This window comes from Hippichthys cyanospilos, chromosome 2 (assembly GCF_059441005.1).
Source record: "Hippichthys cyanospilos isolate Australia breed blue-spotted pipefish chromosome 2, RoL_Hcya_1.0, whole genome shotgun sequence".
NCBI lineage: Eukaryota > Metazoa > Chordata > Actinopteri > Syngnathiformes > Syngnathidae > Hippichthys > Hippichthys cyanospilos.
In genome coordinates, this window is record NC_142370.1 from 30,824,366 (window position 1) to 30,843,321 (window position 18,956).

Here is an 18,956-nt window from a genome sequence, read left to right on the forward strand (position 1 = left end):
GTCCCTAACTGTGGTGATGACTTTGGTTCACTGGTGTCTTTAGCTAAGTAATTTGCCTTGCTATGTGGAAGTGGCTCTGATATTGCTTCTTTATCAAGATCTAAGGTTTCAGTCTGTGGTGATGGCAATATTCCAGCAATTACCTCTAGATGATCATCATCAGTGTTCTTTCTTTTTGGTGATCTTACGTGTGATGTTGTCAATTCTTCAGTGACATCTGTCGCTGAGTCAATTGCCTCTCCACATGGTAAAGGAACTGGTTCTGATAATAGTTCTTTATCACATTCTAAGACCTCACTTTGTGGTGATGGCACTGTTTTTACAATTTCATCTGTATCAACATCTACCGTTCCAGCATTATTGTCTATATTAGTGTCAGTGGACTCTCTTTGTGGTGGAGGCAAAGAATCTGTGATATCTTCTATATCATATTCAGGGGTCTCTCTGTGACGTAACGGATCTAGTGCGGGTATGTGTTCTGCATCAAGTGCAGCTGTTTTCTTTTGTAGTGATGGCGCCATGACAGGTACATCTTCTATGTCAGAGTCATTGTTCTGTTTTCGTGGCAATAGATTTGGTTCGAATAGATCTTCAGTTTCATTTTCAATGTTTTCTGCCTCTTTGGCTAAGTCAGTTGCTTCGTCGCATGGTAAATGATCTGGTTCTGATATTATTTCTTTATCAGATTCTAACATCTCACTTTGTGGCGGTGGCACATTTCCTGCAATATCATCGGTATCGACAACGGCAGACTCTCTTTGTGATGAAGGCATAGAATCTGTAATGTTTTCTATATCATATTCAGCGGTGTGTCTGTGATGAAAGGGAACCAGTCCAGACAGGTGTTCTGTTTCAGGTATCTTTGCCTCTTTTTGTGGAGATGGTGCCTTTTCAGCTATGTGGGCGATATCAAAGTCAATATCTTTTTTTGGTGGTGATCGATTCGGTCCAATTATATCTTCAGTTTCACTTTCAGTGGTTCTTACATGTGATGATTTTACATCAGTGATATCTTTCGCTGAGGCGGTTGCCTCGTCACATGGTAAAAGCACGGGTTCTGATCTTCCCACTTCCTCAGAATCAAAGGTTTCATTTTGTGGTGATGGAGCTTTTCCAGAAATATCTTCTGTGTCAATATCAATGCATTCTTTTTGTGGGAATTGAATTGTTAAAGTTTCCTTTTCAAAGATTCCTTTCTGTGGTGATGACATTTTTTCATTAATGTCTTCTTTGCTTGAGTCAGTTGCTACACTGTATGGTAAAGGAACTGCTTCTGATACTACTTTTTTATCTGAATCAAATGTCTCATTTTGTGGTGATGGAGGTTTTGTAGTAAAATCTTCTGGATCAGCATCAGTATTCTCACTTTGTGGTAAAGGCAAGGAATCTGTAATGTTTTCAATGTCATTTTCAGGGGTCTCTCCGTGATGTAAAGGAACTAGTCCAGATATGTCTTCTGGCTCAAGATCTGCTGTTTGTTTTGGTGATGAAAGCTTCTTTCCATCAATTTTTTCTATATCAAAGTCAATGTCCTCTTTTTGTGGTGATTGAATTGGTCCAGTTATGTCTTCGTAATCACTTTCAATGGATCTTACCTGTGATAATGACATTAATTCATCACTTTCCAAGGTTTCTGCCCGTGGTGATAAGATGAGTTCAGGGATGTCTTCAGTATCTGACAAATATGTCTCACCATGTGATAAAGGAACTGTTTCTGTTATTACTTCTGGATCAGAATCTAAAGTCTCATTTTGGGGTGATGGCACTTTTTCAGCAACGTCTTCAATATCAGAGTAGATGGTCTCATTTTGCGGTGATGGTGTGAGATAAATTATTTTTGATAACGGATCTAGTTCACAAATGTCCTCTGTCTCACAGACAAACTTATATTTTTGGAGGTTTGGAGGTTTTTGTGATGATTGAACTGGGTCCATGTCTTTTGTGTCAAAGGCAAATTTATATGTTGGTGGTGATTGAAAGGCTTCAGTTATGTCTCTCATTTTATACTCAATTATTTGCATTTGTGATGACACGAGTTCCCTGATTTCTTCAGTTTCAGAGTCAAGTGCCCCCCAATCTGATACAGAATTCGGTTCCGATATTTCCACAGTGTTAATGGTTTCTATTTGTGGTGAAGACACAGATTCTGTAATGTCAACTTTATCATGCTCATGTGTTAGAGGAACAACTCCAGATGTGTCTGCTGCAAAGCCAATGGACTCTCTGTGAGGTAAAGGAAATACTTTGGATATGCCTTCTTTGTCTAAGCCAGTGATCTCTACTGATAAAACTTCTTCATCAGGCTCTGTGATCTCGACTTGCGGTGATGGAACCGATTCAATTATGTTTTCTCTATCAAAGTCTGTGTTTTCTTTTTGTGGTGATGGCACTGTCATGACTTCCGTATCGGAGTCAATCTCCTCTTTGTGTTGTGATTGTATTGGTGCTGCTACGTCTTTTATTATCGTCTCTCTGGTCTGAGTTTGTTGTGATGCTTTGTGTAATTCTGCTGTGTCAAACTCAGTTGTATCTTTGTGTGATTCTGCTGTATCAAACTCAGTTGTATCTTTGTGTGATTTTGAAGTCAATTTAAATGGGCTATCTGGACTTGTCCAAGGGACATCTGTGTTTGGTGATAGCACCGGTTCGTATATTTTTTCAGTATTTGGCACTCTATCAGAAGATTCGTCTGTTTCAGGTACAACACTGGCTTTGATTGATGAAGGGCCTGGTCCAATTAGGTCCTCAAAAGGAGAGGCAGATATACATTTCTGTTTATCTGATTCAATTGCCTCTTCATGAGGTAGTAGCACTGGTCTTGGTAAATTCTCTATTTCTGAAAATTGGGTATCTTTACCAGGTCTTATAAAGGACCCAGTACTATTATCATTTTGTGGTGTTGACACTTGTGCAGAAATGTTACCAGTGACTGGCTGTAGTTCAAATACGTTGTCATAGTTCAACAAATTGGCTTCTTGGAGTGGTCCAGAAAAACTGTCTAGATCTGAAACTGTGACATATTTATGGGGGGCAGAAAAATCCTTTACATCAGACACAGTAGTCTCCTCATGTGGTGGTCCTGTTCCAGATATGTCTGCTTTATTTAGCACTGGTTTGGCTATGTCCTCTTTATTAGACAGTGCAATCTGTTCATGTGACTTTAGGACAGGTCCATGACTAGCCTCTCTATTGTGCGTTGACTCTGATGAATCATCTGTAGTTTTTCCCTCGAAAAATGACGGTAACGGTTCAGGTAACTCCTCTATATTTGAAATACGTTCGGATAAGTCTTCAGCAGCTGTCTCTATCTCACACAGTTGTTCTTCTTCATAAAATAGTTCAGATATGACAACTTGATCATATTTTGTAGTCTCAGGTAGATCCTGTTGCTCTTGCGGCGGCATAACTTGAAACACCTTCTTTGTAAAACAGTAAATATTTTCTTTGTGCGGTCGTGGCACATGATCAAATGTCACGGATGAATTGGTTGCTCTATGCTCAGAATAAGATTGGTTCAGAATAGTTGAGCCACTTGAGTCTGGGACTGATTCATGTTCTGATGTCTTCTCCAGAACAGACACACGAGTCTGTCGATGTGGTTGAGCTTCCGGTTTGAAAATCTCATGTGTTTGCAACGTGCTTTGAGGCTGTGATCTAAATAGTTTTACTCCCTTTTTCCCTGATGTCGACAGGTTGTCTCGACTCGCTCCACTGACCTTCAAGTGCTTTGGTGGCGGAGGAATGCAGTCTCTATTGGATGCTGATGATTCGGATGAATCCTGAACACCAGATTTACTATCCGTTTCATCCACTTGTGTATCTTGATGTGCTGGCGTGACTGGTCTGGAGAAGTCATGCGTGTCAGACTCAGGGAGCTTTTCAAGTTGGAGTTCTTTCCTTATATTCCATATCACTGATACACTGGAAGAACTCGACACAAAGAATGAAGGAGACTCCTCTGTGTGTACTTCTATCAAAAGACATGAACAATAACAAAATTAAGTATTAAATCAATTCGGGTTGACTTCATCTACCTGAGGATTCGGGTGCCCCTTGTAGGTTGTGTGCCAAAGGATTTATATTATAAATAGAGCCAATTGATTCGTCAATTAACTACACCACTCACTTTGTAACCTTGTTAAACTGCCACAAAATAACTCCTAAGACATGTGTGTAATCTTTTTAATAAAACGAAGAGGGGAGCCCGAGAACACCGGAAGACCCTGGTGCTCGCTCCCTTTTTTGCAAAAGATCGTTTTTGACTCAGAGTTTTGGCTTTTCTCCAGTCTCTCATTATTGCTAACTCTGACACTTTCTTTCAGAACCAATTCATTAACCTGCATTTGTGGCTCAGGACCAAGATCATTTTTTTCTCATCACTCCTCTCATTTATACAGGTAATGACTCTGACTTACCCCATTGGTCTTCATAGTGAAGGGAAACCTCCTTAATATCTGTTAAGTCCTCTCCTTCAATTTGTGTCGTATGGGTCATATATGTTTCTATACATTGTGGGACGTTATTATGCTCTGTCACTATTACTGACCTGGATGTACACTCAATTCGGCTGTTAGCGTGATACGCCGAAGGATTATTGGAATCCATTTATGTATACATAAATACATATAAAAAGAAAGACATTTGCTTCCTTGGAAAATCTGTTTCGATCTGCTTGGTTTAAACATCTACCAAGAATCGCTTCGCGTGACGAGAGCCAAGCAGTGTCAGGTTTCAAAAATGGCTTTTTGGGGTCTTCCCGATGATGAAACACAGGGTGTGGCATCACCACATGGGTTTGAGGTGGCGACATCACTGGGCAGTGTGATGTCATCAATTTATGACCTTACCTGTAACGGATACGCTACATGTTTATATATTGAGCTTCCATACACTGGTAATAAATGTAATAATCACTTTATTTACATGCACAGGCAAAATAGTTGGTTCGCTACACATCTGTCCCATGGTTCTGTCACGGAATCTGGCGATGTCATTTTTGAGACACTTAAAACAGATGAGGTTATTGCTGGGATATTTCGCCCTTTCAACTTCCTGGATGAGTATGATGCTTTTCACGTTGAAATTATTCAGGTGTACCCCTGGGGTCCCAAATTGATGGAGTGATAATTGTAAGAGACTTTCGATTATAACTATCATACCATAGGTGTTCAATTTTTTTTTTCTCCAAAAGTACTTTACCTTTTTGCCACTCTTTTTTTTTTTTTTTTTTTTTTTTTTTTGTATTTTACATTAACTGATAATTTCACTTTGAAAAAACTGTTGTGTCCAAACTTGTTCTCAGATTTCGGGCAGTAGGAGGGGGATACCCTCAACTAGCCAATTGCAGGGCACACAGAGGAACAACCATTCACGCACCCAATCACGCCTATGGACAATTTAGTATGTCCTATACACAGGATACTAATAATTTTTTTTGTGCTATTTTTCCATATAAAATCAAGTTAAGGGTTTTTTAAGATACACATTATTCAATACTGTAAACACGTCTTTGCTGTTAAACAGTTGAATGCAGTTGAGTAACAACAAAAATCATAAGATAAAAACATTAAATCCACTGACATTAGAGAATCCAAAGGAGCACTATTTGTCAAATCAGTACAGTCATGTTTGAACCTGTAACACTACATTGTAACTTTTGACTTTCTTTTTTTTTTTAATTGATTGAGTTTGGTTTAAATAAGCAGGACAAAAATGAACAACTGGAAACATACATAAAAACCCTTACAATTCAAATATCCCGAAATAAAACATGTACTGCAAGCCCAGAAAAGAATTGCAATTCGTAAAATGTAAATAATAGTTTATCTACCAGTTAAACCACCACTTAATCTCTCTGTTTCCTTTTTGTTGCTTTCCATCCATATTTGTAGATGTCTATTTTATCTTTTTAAAGTATTTTTTTCTGTCAGGAATCTTAAAGGCACATTTTAATGCATACACCAGATGAACTAAAAAGTGTCCTGCATGAGGATCAATCCCTCCACTTTATAAACCTTCCAATGGGACAGTTAGTACAGACATACTGTAAGTGTGAATTGATGTCTTTTGTTTCTGTTTTCGCTGGGTTTCTATCCTTGACAAGGGTTTGGCTGTGCATTAGAATCCCACCATGCACAACACTCAGAACTGTGTTGCTGTGATTGCCTGGAAAACAAACCATTTTTTGTTAGAATCATACTTCCCAAGGTAACAATTTTGTATTTTTTTTTGTGCAACAGTACTCTCTTCTTTGCTGATATATATATATATATATATATATATATATATATATATATATATATATATATATATATATATATATATATATATATATATATATATATATATATATATATATATATATATACACACACACTAAAAGTACAAGTAAAAAATACAGTAATTGATTACATGGAGTGCATTAGGCAATTAAGTCAAAAAGTAACTGATCACTTTAGGTAATGATTACAAAAGCAAATGATTGTAGGCACTGAAGTACTAAAGTAATTGATTGTTTTCGATATTAAGCTATCAAAGTGACTGTATAACGTATGTCATTTGTTTCTTTAATTCTTATCATCATTTGGTACCCACCCTTTTTAGCCACCACTTTCGTTAAACACTTGAAAGAGAAGTGCTTGAGAATGAACGTTTGGACTTGAAAAAAAAAAAAAAAAAACACATGAAAAACTGCCTTTAGATTGAATGAGTTAATTTGAGAAAAGAACTCCTACATTGCTTTTTAATCCAACTGGATGGATGGAATATAAGTTTAGGAATGTGTTACTTATTTATGTTTTATTTTTATAACATTTCATCTTAGCACAGTATGGTTTGCCTAATTTTCTTTCTTGTTAAAAAAAAGTAAAAAAAATGATCACATTGTAAAAAATTGAGGGTGCTATCATTCTCTTTAGTGGGGCTAAATGGACGAGTTATGCTTTTGCCCTAATATGTAAACTTATGACCATTCATTTATGTATTGTATGTTTTTTAAATTCAATGTTATTTCTGTGATTATTCCCTATCATGATGAATATGATCGTATTCATTTATCCTTTCATTAAGTCTACTTAAGGTGCATCAGCCCCACAATGTTTATTTTACCTCATTTATCATCGCTGTAAAATGTTTTGCATTTCAAACAATTATATTTGAATGCACTTTTATGACAAATAACACATGTGTTATTTTACAGTTGTGTGTCATGCTCTATTTATTACATTACCTCAGAGTTGTGCGTTTGACCAGACTGACAGTAAAGCACAGCGTCATGAACAGTGGCGAAGAGAGGAGACGTCACTTTGTCGCCGAAGAAACCGCCTGTGTTCAGATTATCTACAACGCAAGCTAAAGACGGAAACGGGTCGGTGAAGGAAGAGTGTGACAACAGAAGAAAGGCTGCGTTGAAATATGTCTGCTGCCGGATGCTCGGTGTTATGGTTTTCTCACAATGGCAGGAAACTTACATTGACAAGATGCAAGGACCACGTCCACACCAACTTCCCCGTAATCTTTAACAATCTAAAAAAAAAAGGGGCAAATAGAATGCGTTTATATATTATTAAAATGATTAATTTATGTATTCGATGTACTGTATTAACTCAATGATCTGCTTTATTCCAGTGATAAATTTACCTGGCAGTCAAATAAGGGGAGTGTTTTTTTTTTCATTTGAAGTTAACGCTCATCTGTAAGTATTGCACTTCAAAAGTCAAAATGATGCGCTACATTTGTGTGAGACAGAAGAAAGTGCTCGGGAGTTTATTGACTATCGGCAGTGAACTGCAAAGTTTCTATGCACGCTCTGTGGTGCGAATCTAGCTAGTTATATAATTTTTTTTTTTTTTACCACTTGTGTCGTGATTAGGTCACTAAATATCCATTGAAGGCCCAGGTTCGAAACTAACAACTGACCACTGATGTACAAAAATACTGATATACTATATATTTCGGACTATAGGTCGCAACTTTTTTCTCATGATTTGAGCCCTGCGGTCTATAGTCCACTGCAGCTTATCTAAAGTTTTTTTTTTTTTTTTTTTAAATCGCCACCAGAGGGCAATCCACTGGTAAAACAAATGTGTTTATCCTCAAGGTGTTATTTTATGGAACAACTATGAAATTGAACTCAAAAAGATGTGAATAAATGCCTGTGCCCAAAAAAATCTTTTAAAATAGAGTATTAAAGAATATAAACTGTTAATTTGAATTAGATCTTGTATAAAAGTTTGTCATGTGCTGTTTATATATATATATATATATATATATATATATATATATATATATATATATATATATATATATATATATATATATATATATATATATATGTAGTGTGTAGTGTGTTATTTTCTTACAGCACGCAATGTCTTGACTCCCACAGTGTCTAAGAAGTTGACAGGGCTGAGGTCGAGGACGATGGCTCTGGGCAGCGAAGGGTCAGGCTCAGGTGCCACCTGAATTGTGGCTACATCTTTTTCACACTCCTCCGGTTTCAATTCCTGAGTATAAAGAAGAATGCAAACGCAAGGACGTTTGCTTTCTTTCTTGATTTTTTAATGACAACAAATACATAGTGCTCAGCATGAATGTTGGCAAATCTGCCATCTGGTTTCATATTTAGGCGGTAGGGATGGGATGAGACAAATTCTATGAGACACAATGTCTCACAAGATTGAGTCCACGAGAATGAGACAAGATGACATTTTTGCAAAATTTGTAATATATTCTAAAATATGTCTTGCGAGCGCTCATCCCATCCAGTAAGAGTGTTGCCATAATGCAATTCTGTAACTGTAATAATTCTGTTTGTGGTATTCTCACCATGTTTTTGGCTTTTTGTTTCTCATACTTCTTCCTTTTGGCTTCAAGTTTCTTCTTTGCTGACAGGATTTTGGTAATGTCAAAGCCACACTGAAAAACACAGCAAAACAGTTACAGGATGTAAAATTGACTCTTTTTGTTATATTAATGTGCATAAACTACACAAACAATTCATATTCATATTTCATGTTGGCTGAAAAAGTTTGTGAAGTTTTTCTCCTTTGGGTATCTGTAGTAGGTGCAACGTGATGTGTCATTTAATGACCAGTTAGTAGACCTACGATTCTTAAACAAAAGTTGATGCATTTTATTGAAATTTATCGTTTTTAAAATGCATTTTTGTTCCCCACTAGATGTTGCTAAATCTTCCACATTGTGCATTTAACGCTTACCTTAACTTAGACAATTAAAAAAAACGTTTACGTTTCTGATCCAATTATGCATATTTTTGTATACAGTGCTCACATTTTTTTCGATCAAATACATGCAAATAAAAACATAACTTCAAATTGGTGCCAAGAGTGTTAAGATTTCTACAATTTTTTTGGAATGATTTTTACTTAAAAATACATACTTCTATACAGTCATTTGCAAGTGGAAACCACTTTTTTTTTTGTGTCTGCTCACCTTCCGGCCTAGTGCATCTTGATACATTTCAGCATTGGCAAAGTACAGCGTGGCAGAAGATCGGAAGATCAAAATACCAGGCACTTCTTTTACCTATCAGAAGTCAGACATTTTTTAAAATAAACACAAATAATTGATGAAAACTATATATCTTACATGAGTGTAGTCCTCCAAAGGCCTGTATATTTCTGTGTTTGGAACCTGCCCCAATTTGGAGTACTTTGGTCTGAAAAAGACATGAAAATGTGAATCAGAACTAGGTGATAAATCATTTGATTAATTTGTCATTTTTAAAACTGGAGTTTTAAACATGAGCTAAATCGTGAAATCGAGATTGTGCAAAAAGTGGCAGATTGCTGGATTGGTGGTTTACACGATACGTTTACAATAGGCACTAATTACCTCATTTTGCGCAGTAAAATGTTAATATTCTGTATAGAGGTTATCAATTTTAGTACCATCCATTATTAGACAATCCTTTAGCCAAACACTTGAAAATAATTGAAAAAAAAAGTTCCTGGGATTGCATGTCTGGAAATGAAAAACGACATCTTTAGAAATGAATGAGTTAATTTGATAGGAAATTTTCACATACAATGAATTATTTCCTTCAAAAACGTTTTTTTTTCCTTTGGCAGTCAACCAAAAATAGCTTCACGTTTGAAGGCTCAGGTTCCGACCAATCAGTCAGGGTTCAGCTTATAAATGTCACATGAACAACAGGTTAGCGATAATTGGTTGTTTCCTGAGCCTTGAGCGCAGGTGATGCCGTTTTCAGCTAACAGCAAGTAGAAAATGTGTTTTTAAAGACGTTAAATGTTCACAAAAATAATTTGATCAAATTTTGGACAAAATAGTAACTTTTAATGATAAAGGTGGCAAAATAATTGGATTATCTCTTTAAGCAAGTTATGCACAAGGTTATGTTAAAACTCATTTTAAATTGGTATTCATTAAAAAAAAATCAAACTCAATAAATGCTTGTTGATTTGATTTTTTCCATTAAAATACATTAAAATCATAATCTGGAATGATTAAAAACGATCGAGAATTTATTTTTTGGCCATATCGCCCGGCCCTGTTGTGAATTGACTGCAATGTTTGTTTAGAATCATTATGGCCTTGCACAAATAATGGATAATGATATATTGTACGATAATATATTTCCTACAGCTGTGTCCTGAAGATGACAGTAAGCATTGAGAAGCCAATGGAGGCAGCCAGTCCCAGGTCAGGGTTCAACAGTACCGTGAGGATGAAAGTGACGATCCAGATCATCTGCAAAGAAGACATTAACCCTTGTGACATTATGTTACAAATTATGGAATTTACTTTGATTTTTTGATATCACAAAAGAATCAATGGGAAAAAAATGTAGGGAAATTTCCAGCAGATGATTAAAACATGTAAAATTTCAAAATGCAAAGATTCTGACATTTCTATGTGATTGCAGCTGAACGTGCGAGATTTTGTGTACAAAAATAATTATTATCCAAATTTTGGACCATATAAAACTATTACAATTTTTGAGATGCATTTTTAGTAGGATTTACTATCTTAATTTTCTCGCGATTTTCGCAACATTCATTTGAGTCAACTATGTCACCAAACAAAATTCTTTGTTGACTCGTGTTTCACCTCAAGACCCTAGGTGGCGGTAGAGAACAGTTAATGGCTATGTCTTAAAGTGATTCATCACAGACCATACCATTTTTTAATTTTTTGTGGAGGTTAATGAATTTAACCTAGATATGTATGAAAAGAACTCATATGAAACAATTTGAGTAGTTGAAGGAAAAAAATATTCACAAATAACTTAAATTACCGCACCTTTAAAAGCATTTACAAAATTAGGAGAAAATGCTATGTGTGTAGTTTGCAAAGTGTACAGTATGTTTCTGACTTGTTATTGAAGTTCAGTGTTTTGTTAATTTTACATTTTGAAGTGGTTAACTTTCTTTGAATAAGAATGTTAATGGAGTCATTAAAAGTTAAATATCTTCAGCTTCATACACAGTTGAATTTGTGTACTTTACAACCAACATCTTGCACAGTTATGCTAACAGCTAACTGTCTGTAGTGACAATGCAGGTCTGCTTATCTTTTGTCTTTGATCATGATAGTCCTTCTATGTAGTGTAGTAGCATCGAAGTGGCTAAACTAGCTTCCAAGTCATATGTAAAGAAATTTGGCATAGGAGTGGAAAGTTTGCATCAACCAAAAATTCAGAATGGCTAACTTACAGATACATTCTCGGATTGACTCAATTTGATCCCAAAAAATGTTCCTCAAATTTCCAGTACTTTTTGAAAAATGTCATCCACTCAACCTGACTACCCTGTTTTTTTTTTTTTCCGACTCACCATGTCTGTTTTATTACTCCTCCACAGTGCTGGTATGTCCATGAATTGCCTCATCATACCATGCAGGTTCACATAGATAATGGCGGCCAGCATCGCCTGCGTAAAAAAAAAAAAAAAAAAAAATCACGAGTGTTTTAAATAAAATTCCAATCAAAACAGAGGTACCTGCATTTTTTGTCTACGACATAAATAGTGAGTCAAATAAAGGAGCGTGGTGATTCACGATGCACCACACATGCTGCATGTGATTCTTGAATATGATTTGTCCTGTAAAACAACAGAAGGAGCAGCTTGTGTGTGACTCATGTTGTATGGAGTGGTTGCCGCTACACTTGAAGGTTGTTGATAAATCACCTGTCGAAGTGCACTCATGTTCTCGTCATGCCAACCGTGTTCTTTGTTGCTATTTGTGTGATACATCAGGCTAAAAGGGCAAAGATTTTTAGTGGTGTTGCTGCATTCAAGGCGTATTATACATCGAGTATTTTCTTTCTTTCTTTATTTATTTATTCTCGAGTGGGGGATTGGACAGGTTAATCCCAGTAGTAGTAATAGGATAATATTAATATTAATTATGACAGTTATTCATATTTAATGGCCTTTTATTCTGCATGAGTATGACATTTCTAAATGCATTTGAATGCACCAACAGTCATCCTCACGTGAGCAGCTACCAGAGACTTGGATGTGTCAACCATTTACATTTAAAACTTTTTTTTCAAACTGCCTGGTTACAGGCAGCTGCAATCACCACAAACTGAACATTTAGAAAGGTTTAGAAAAAAAAAACGCACACTCGGATTGTTAGAATACAGCAACAACACAATATTAAAACACTTAGTTGTATTTACTAATGGAGAGTTCCCTCTGGTGGCAAGTAAAACATCAGTTCAATCTCAAAATCAATACTTATTGTCTTCTTCTGTCTCCCTTTGTTCACTAGGAGATTGCCCCCTGGTGGCTAATAAAAGAAACTGCAGATAACATTCACAGGGCTATAAGCCGCAGGGTTCAACGCGTGAGAAAAAAGGAGAAGCTTATAGAACAAAATTTACATTGTATTTACACAAATCTTAATAAACATATAAAGGCCTTCATGATGTTATGATGGGAATAAGATATATTCTCAGGAGAGAATAATATTTTGTGGAAGTCTCAACCTTTTTTCATTTTTTCTGTGTTACACATGCACATCACATTCACATAAGCACCTTGGGCAGGTCTTCAAACAAAGCTCCAACCCAAAGGGTGATGAAGAGAATTACAATGGCTGACAGCGCCCCTGCAACCTGCAGTGAAGAGAGACGCAACATGATTATGAGAGAACATCAATCGCACCCTGCTTCTCTTCTTCTAATGATGGTACACGGTATATTCAGGAGTCATTCTTTAAATTGGATTTCTCAAAAAGTATAACTGTGGCCTGCCACAATCTACTCCACTGTTCACATTGGAAACGTCAAAATAATGAACATAAAATGTCCTCTTTTGGATCGTAGAAGAGAATTATTATCTAAAAAGAAATAACTTAACTATCAATAAATATTTGTCCACGAAAAATAATCAATATAAAACGTCAGACCTGTCTCAAAAAGAAATTATACATGATTTTGTGTCAATTTTTTTTTTTTGTCTTTTGCTGTTACAGTACAGATCTGTTCACAAAAAAGAATCACTAACTTATTTATTAATAAATATTTGTCCACAAAAAAACAATCGTGTCAGATTTTCTCTCAATAAGAAAAAAATATGAATACATACTTGTCCACAGAAAAATATTAAACAAAAATCATCCTCTTTTGGGATTATAGTAGGGATCTGTTCACAAAAATAAGTCATTAACTTAATGATTAATAAATACTTAACTATAAAAAATAATCAACATGAAGTGTCAGACATCTTTGCAACAATAAATAATTATAAATACAGTAAATACTTGTCCACAGAAAAATGTTGAACAAAAATCGTCCTCTTTTGGGATTACAGTAGGGATCTGTTCACAAAAATAAGTCATTAACTTAATTATTAATAAATATTTAACGACAAAAAAAAATAATCAACATGAAAAATAAATAATTATAAATAAATGTTTGTCCAAAGAAAAATAATCAACTTAAAGTGTCCTCTTTTGGGATCATGGTAGAGAACTGTTCACAAAAAGAAACCATTAATTTGACAGGTAACGAGCGGTGGCACGTGACAAGTTGGGTCTAGTTTGGGTGAGGATCTGGGTTTTTAAACTAATGAAGAACCTACTAAATGTTCGCAAGATTTTTGCAAGTGTGTTTGTTTTATTTCAAACAAGTTTCTCGAGTACCACCTGGTGTACCTTCAAGTACCCCCCATATCCCCATTTGAGAACCACTGCTCGAGATGGTGGTCTTGGTTTAAAAAAATATCGTGCTTACCTGAGTCTTCCCTCCTGTGTTCACCTGGACCATAGAACGGGACATCGAACAACTGACGGCAATACACTGGAAAAATGCCCCGATGGAGTTACTGAGCCCCAAGGCAATCAGTTCCTTCAAAATAAAAATCCATGCCATGTTTTAGGCCATGCCGCCATCTTGGTCTTCATGCTTGCGTCCTACCTGGTTACTGTCCACTTTATATCCGTATTTGAGTGCAAAGATCCTTCCCAGTGAAATGGCGATGCCGTAGCCAACCACAGATAAGGCAAAAGCGTCCCCAATAACTTCGGCGAAAAGTGAAGCCGTCGGCAAAACAGGCGGCTGGAGTCTGCTCAAATTGAGACGAGGAACCAGAAAAAAAAAAAAAAAAATCTCTGTGACAAATCCTTACTTTAAACAAAAACATTGTTTCTCACCCTGATGGAATTTCTCCAACCACATCCACTCCATATTTCCCCTGTAAGTTCATTTGCCAGGATACCAAGGTTGCTATGGTGATCTGGAGTGGAGATGTGTTGATAAATTCATTAATTATTTAATGCAGCGCCTCTATATTTATAAGTGAAGCAATTTGAGGAGCTTTATACTCACGCCAAGCAATTCCACAGGTATTGGGACGGGTATTTTTTTACTCAAGTATGAATTGAGCTCCTTGGCAAGGACGAGGCCGATAATGGCCACAACGCTGACCACCAGAGTCCCGACGTTGGTCTTCGGAATGAGATAACATATCTCCAGCACTGTCTGTAGTAAAACAATAAAGGATATGACGGTTCCAAGGAGATAAAAGTAGATGTGATGTAGCAAAAGCATGAACAAGAACAAAAACATTTTAAAACTTGAATATAGTTATGCACATTGTTGGCGATAACCACAATACTCTAACAAACTCATATGTTCCTGAAAGTCTGTACACAACATGTTATATACGTTCGTTAGCAAAATCAGGTTCCAATATTAAGGTCAACTCAAATTACATTCAATTTTTAGAAAAAACAAAATATAAAAAAATGAATGGGATTGTTTGCCTGTGCTGAGATGTTACATGCACATCTATATGCGTATGTATATCTATGTATCTGTGTGTATGTATATATACACACACACACGTGTGTGTATATATATATATATATATATATATATATATATATATATATACACAAACACATAGATATACAAGACATAGATATACAAGACATAGATATACATATAAATGTGCATGATATGTACTTTACTATAATCCAAATATTACTTTTACTGATAAAAATAAATGGATGACTTACTTAAGCAATATTTAAAAAAGCTACGGATGTATTTTATTTTTACATTCCGTTTGAATACCAAATAGCGAGAAATTTCTCATTTGAACTGCCTGGCGATGTTGAGAATAGTCATATTTCTGAGTAGACTTATAGCGAGTGCTTTCTACACCATGTGGTGCTCAAGGCTCTTCACAAAGGCTCATATTCACACACTCACTAATGGAGGCAGCTGCCATGCAGGGCGCCAAGATCACAGAGAGAAAATTAGGGTTCTTGTTCAAGAACACTTTGACATGGTCGGCAGGGTCGCTGATTGAACAAACAAGCTTCCGGCAGGGAGGCGAACTCTACCAAAGAGCCACGAGGACGTTTCCGTACGAGCATGAAGACCGCACGTACATATATCAAGGAGAGGGGTCCGCTGTATCTCAAGGGGTTGATTCCAAAGGTGTATTTGAGCTGGGACACGATAACGTGGATGGCGGCGCCTGTGGTGTATCCTCGGACCAGTGGCTCCGAGAGGTAGGTCACCACGAATCCAAAATGGACCAGGCCGAGCAGGATCTACACAGGTTGCACGGCAAGGGTGAGCGTATAAACGGAACTACGGGGTTGGTTATAATCATCGCACCTGAAATAATCCCGTTACGAAAGTAACGGCGGTGGCCACTCGAATCCGTTCCGCGTCACGAGCTGAGATGTCCAATACGCTATCGTTGGTCATGTTGTCCCATATCATAAAGTTTGAGTCTGGTGCCAATCGCTCTGTAACCCCGCCGAGCATCACACTAATCACTGCAAATGTTCCTGAAAGAGAAAGAAAATTACACCACCTGGCGGAAATACTGTACATTCCCAAGATAGCGGGTAAATATAATCATAATTTGCTCATCTTTTATATTCAACTGAATGCGCCGCAAAGACAAGATTATTCGATGTTCAAACTAATAAATGTTAGTTGTTTGTTGCAGATATTCTCTCCTTTTTCAATTTGATATCTCCAACACATTTTGCTAAGGGAAAATTAAGCCTTATGAATCCCTTGTGACTGTTTTTCAGTCCTCTAGATCAGCGTTCCCCAATCACCGGTCCACAGACCGGTACGTGGATCAACTGGTACTGGGCCGTGTGGGCTGCACCCGAAATAATGTTTTGGAAATGATTTACCGCTTTCGGCCGCTGTTGATATTACATTCATAGTGAGAAGGATGACGTGAGTTTTAGAGCAACCAACAGCAGCAGCAACAGCTGAATCCAGTGGTTCTTAACATTGTTGGAGGCACCGAACCCCACCAGTTTCATATGCTCAATCACCAAACCGTTCTTTAGTAAAAAATAAAATATGTTTTTTTACACTGGTGCACGAAATGAATGGTGGACCTCTGCGCCGGAGGCTCCACCGAACCCCTGAACCCAGGTTAAGAACCACTGGTTGAATCAGTTGGAGACATGGTAACCTTTACACAATCCTGTCCTTTCTAGTAATATTCCTGTGCGTGAACAAGGATGGACTCGGATGTTGGTTCAGTCTGCTCGCTTCTTTTATGATAAATAATGCTGTAACAACCAAACATGAGCTGCTGTTAGCTGCACCAGGCTCTGGCTGCGAAAGCAAACAGACGTCGGCCCTTTTGTTTATCGTGATTCGGTAATCATTGCAAGAATGCAGCCTATATAAAAATGCATGTGAAAAAGTCGTAAAAGAAGGTTCAAGGACAAAAAGTGAGTATCAAATTACCAACCTATTGAGATGTGCTTGGATGTACCAAAGATGAAGTAGATGAGGACGGGGTAGAAAGAGGAGTAAAGACCAAAAACTGGAGGAACGGCAGCTAACAAGGCATAGGCCATACCTGCATTGGCATAAAAAAAATATTTATCACCCCATCAACTCAATACATTGTTTTGATCAAAACAATATGAATATTGGCTGCGCATTTCACCTTGGGGCAGCTGCATGATGCCCACACTGAGCCCAGAGATGAGGTCTCCCAGTGCATTTTCTTTGATGGCGTAACGAGGCAACCACGACAGAATGGGGACGCTGCCCAGCAGGGAGCTCTTGACTCTGGCTCGAGAACATCCACGGCGACTTGACCTGGGGTGACGTGTTTGATTTGTTTTCATTTACGATATGGATGGATGGCATACGTTCATCATTTTCCTTTCATGCCGTACACTTTGTATTCCGTGGTATAGTAAAGTAATAAACAGTACAACTTATGTACATCAGTACATCACACTTTACTCAGGTTTCGACAGGATGGATGAGAATGTCTTTAAGATTGAAGAATTCGCATGAAGAAAGTGCTTGTCATCATCATATTTGGATTTCTACAAATACAACCTCTTTAAGGTCTAACATTTCATGTTTCAGCAGTCAAAAGGTTCAAATTTTAATTGATGTATGAAAATAAGGGATTAATCAATGATGCGCATTGTTGAAAGATTAAAATGCAACCTTACAACTTTTTTTTTTACTCAAAACTCGGAACACACACACACACACACACACACACACACACACATATATATATATATATATATATATATATATATATATATATATATATATATATATATATATATATATATATATATATATATATATATATATATACACACATATATATATATATATATATATATATATATATATATATATATATATATATATATATATATATTAGGGCTGGTTATTGGGTCTTAAAAGTGTATTGTGATATATTACAATACAGCAATGGCATATTGCGATAAGTATTGCGATATATTGGGCAATGTTTGATTAAAAAAACTCTATGGCATGTATATTAAAATGACTGAAAAAAACAGAAGAACGTTTTTTTAAATCGACAAATTCTATTTATTCTTGTGGTGATTTTAAAGCACTTGGAATGATATATATGTAAAACTCGATTCATAATATGACAAAAATCATGATTCAAAAGCCACTTCGTATTCTTGCAAATATGCGTATTGCGTCACTTCATATAGCAGTATGTCGATATGGTTGCCCAGCCCTAATATATATATATATATATATATATATATATATATATATATATATATATATATATATATATATATATATATATATATATATATATATATATATATATATATATATATAATAACAGCTTTTCATTCTGTTTTAAGGAAAGTTTGATAAAAAAAAAAGTGTTTCTGTGCGGACCAAACACATGAAAAAAATATAAATGTATTTTATAGTTTTATCAATCAACGGAAGAGGATGAATGCAGTTTACCTGAGTAAGCTTTTGGCTTTGTCACATGCAGACATTTTTGGTGTTATATTCCCTGCCAGTTCAGCCACAGTTTCTTCATCCATGATCTTCCTGTGGACGAGTTCCCTCCTCTCCGCCATGACTATAACAAATAAAGTTTACAATAAGACCTGTTGATCTTGATTTAAAAAAAAAACCCAAAACAAATACACTTTAGCAACGG

General features: G+C 36.3%; 1 protein-coding gene across 1 annotated transcript; it reads right to left on the reverse strand.

Moving 5' to 3' along the window:
• Window positions 1-5,238: 5,238 nt before the first annotated feature.
• Window positions 5,239-18,897, reverse strand: slc26a6.2 (solute carrier family 26 member 6, tandem duplicate 2). The gene is made up of 19 exons (XM_088407517.1): window positions 18,755-18,897; window positions 17,433-17,587; window positions 17,232-17,342; window positions 16,121-16,296; window positions 15,889-16,053; window positions 14,819-14,971; window positions 14,644-14,726; window positions 14,408-14,555; window positions 14,225-14,338; window positions 13,028-13,105; window positions 11,817-11,912; window positions 10,625-10,731; window positions 9,610-9,679; window positions 9,454-9,546; window positions 8,827-8,916; window positions 8,361-8,504; window positions 7,470-7,524; window positions 7,229-7,350; window positions 5,239-6,165 (listed from the first exon to the last, which is right to left on the reverse strand). Exons 1-19 carry the CDS (start codon window positions 18,871-18,873, stop codon window positions 6,142-6,144), a joined length of 2,103 nt encoding a protein of 700 aa, XP_088263643.1. The 5' UTR covers window positions 18,874-18,897; the 3' UTR covers window positions 5,239-6,141.
• Between the last annotated feature and the right edge of the window lie 59 nt (window positions 18,898-18,956).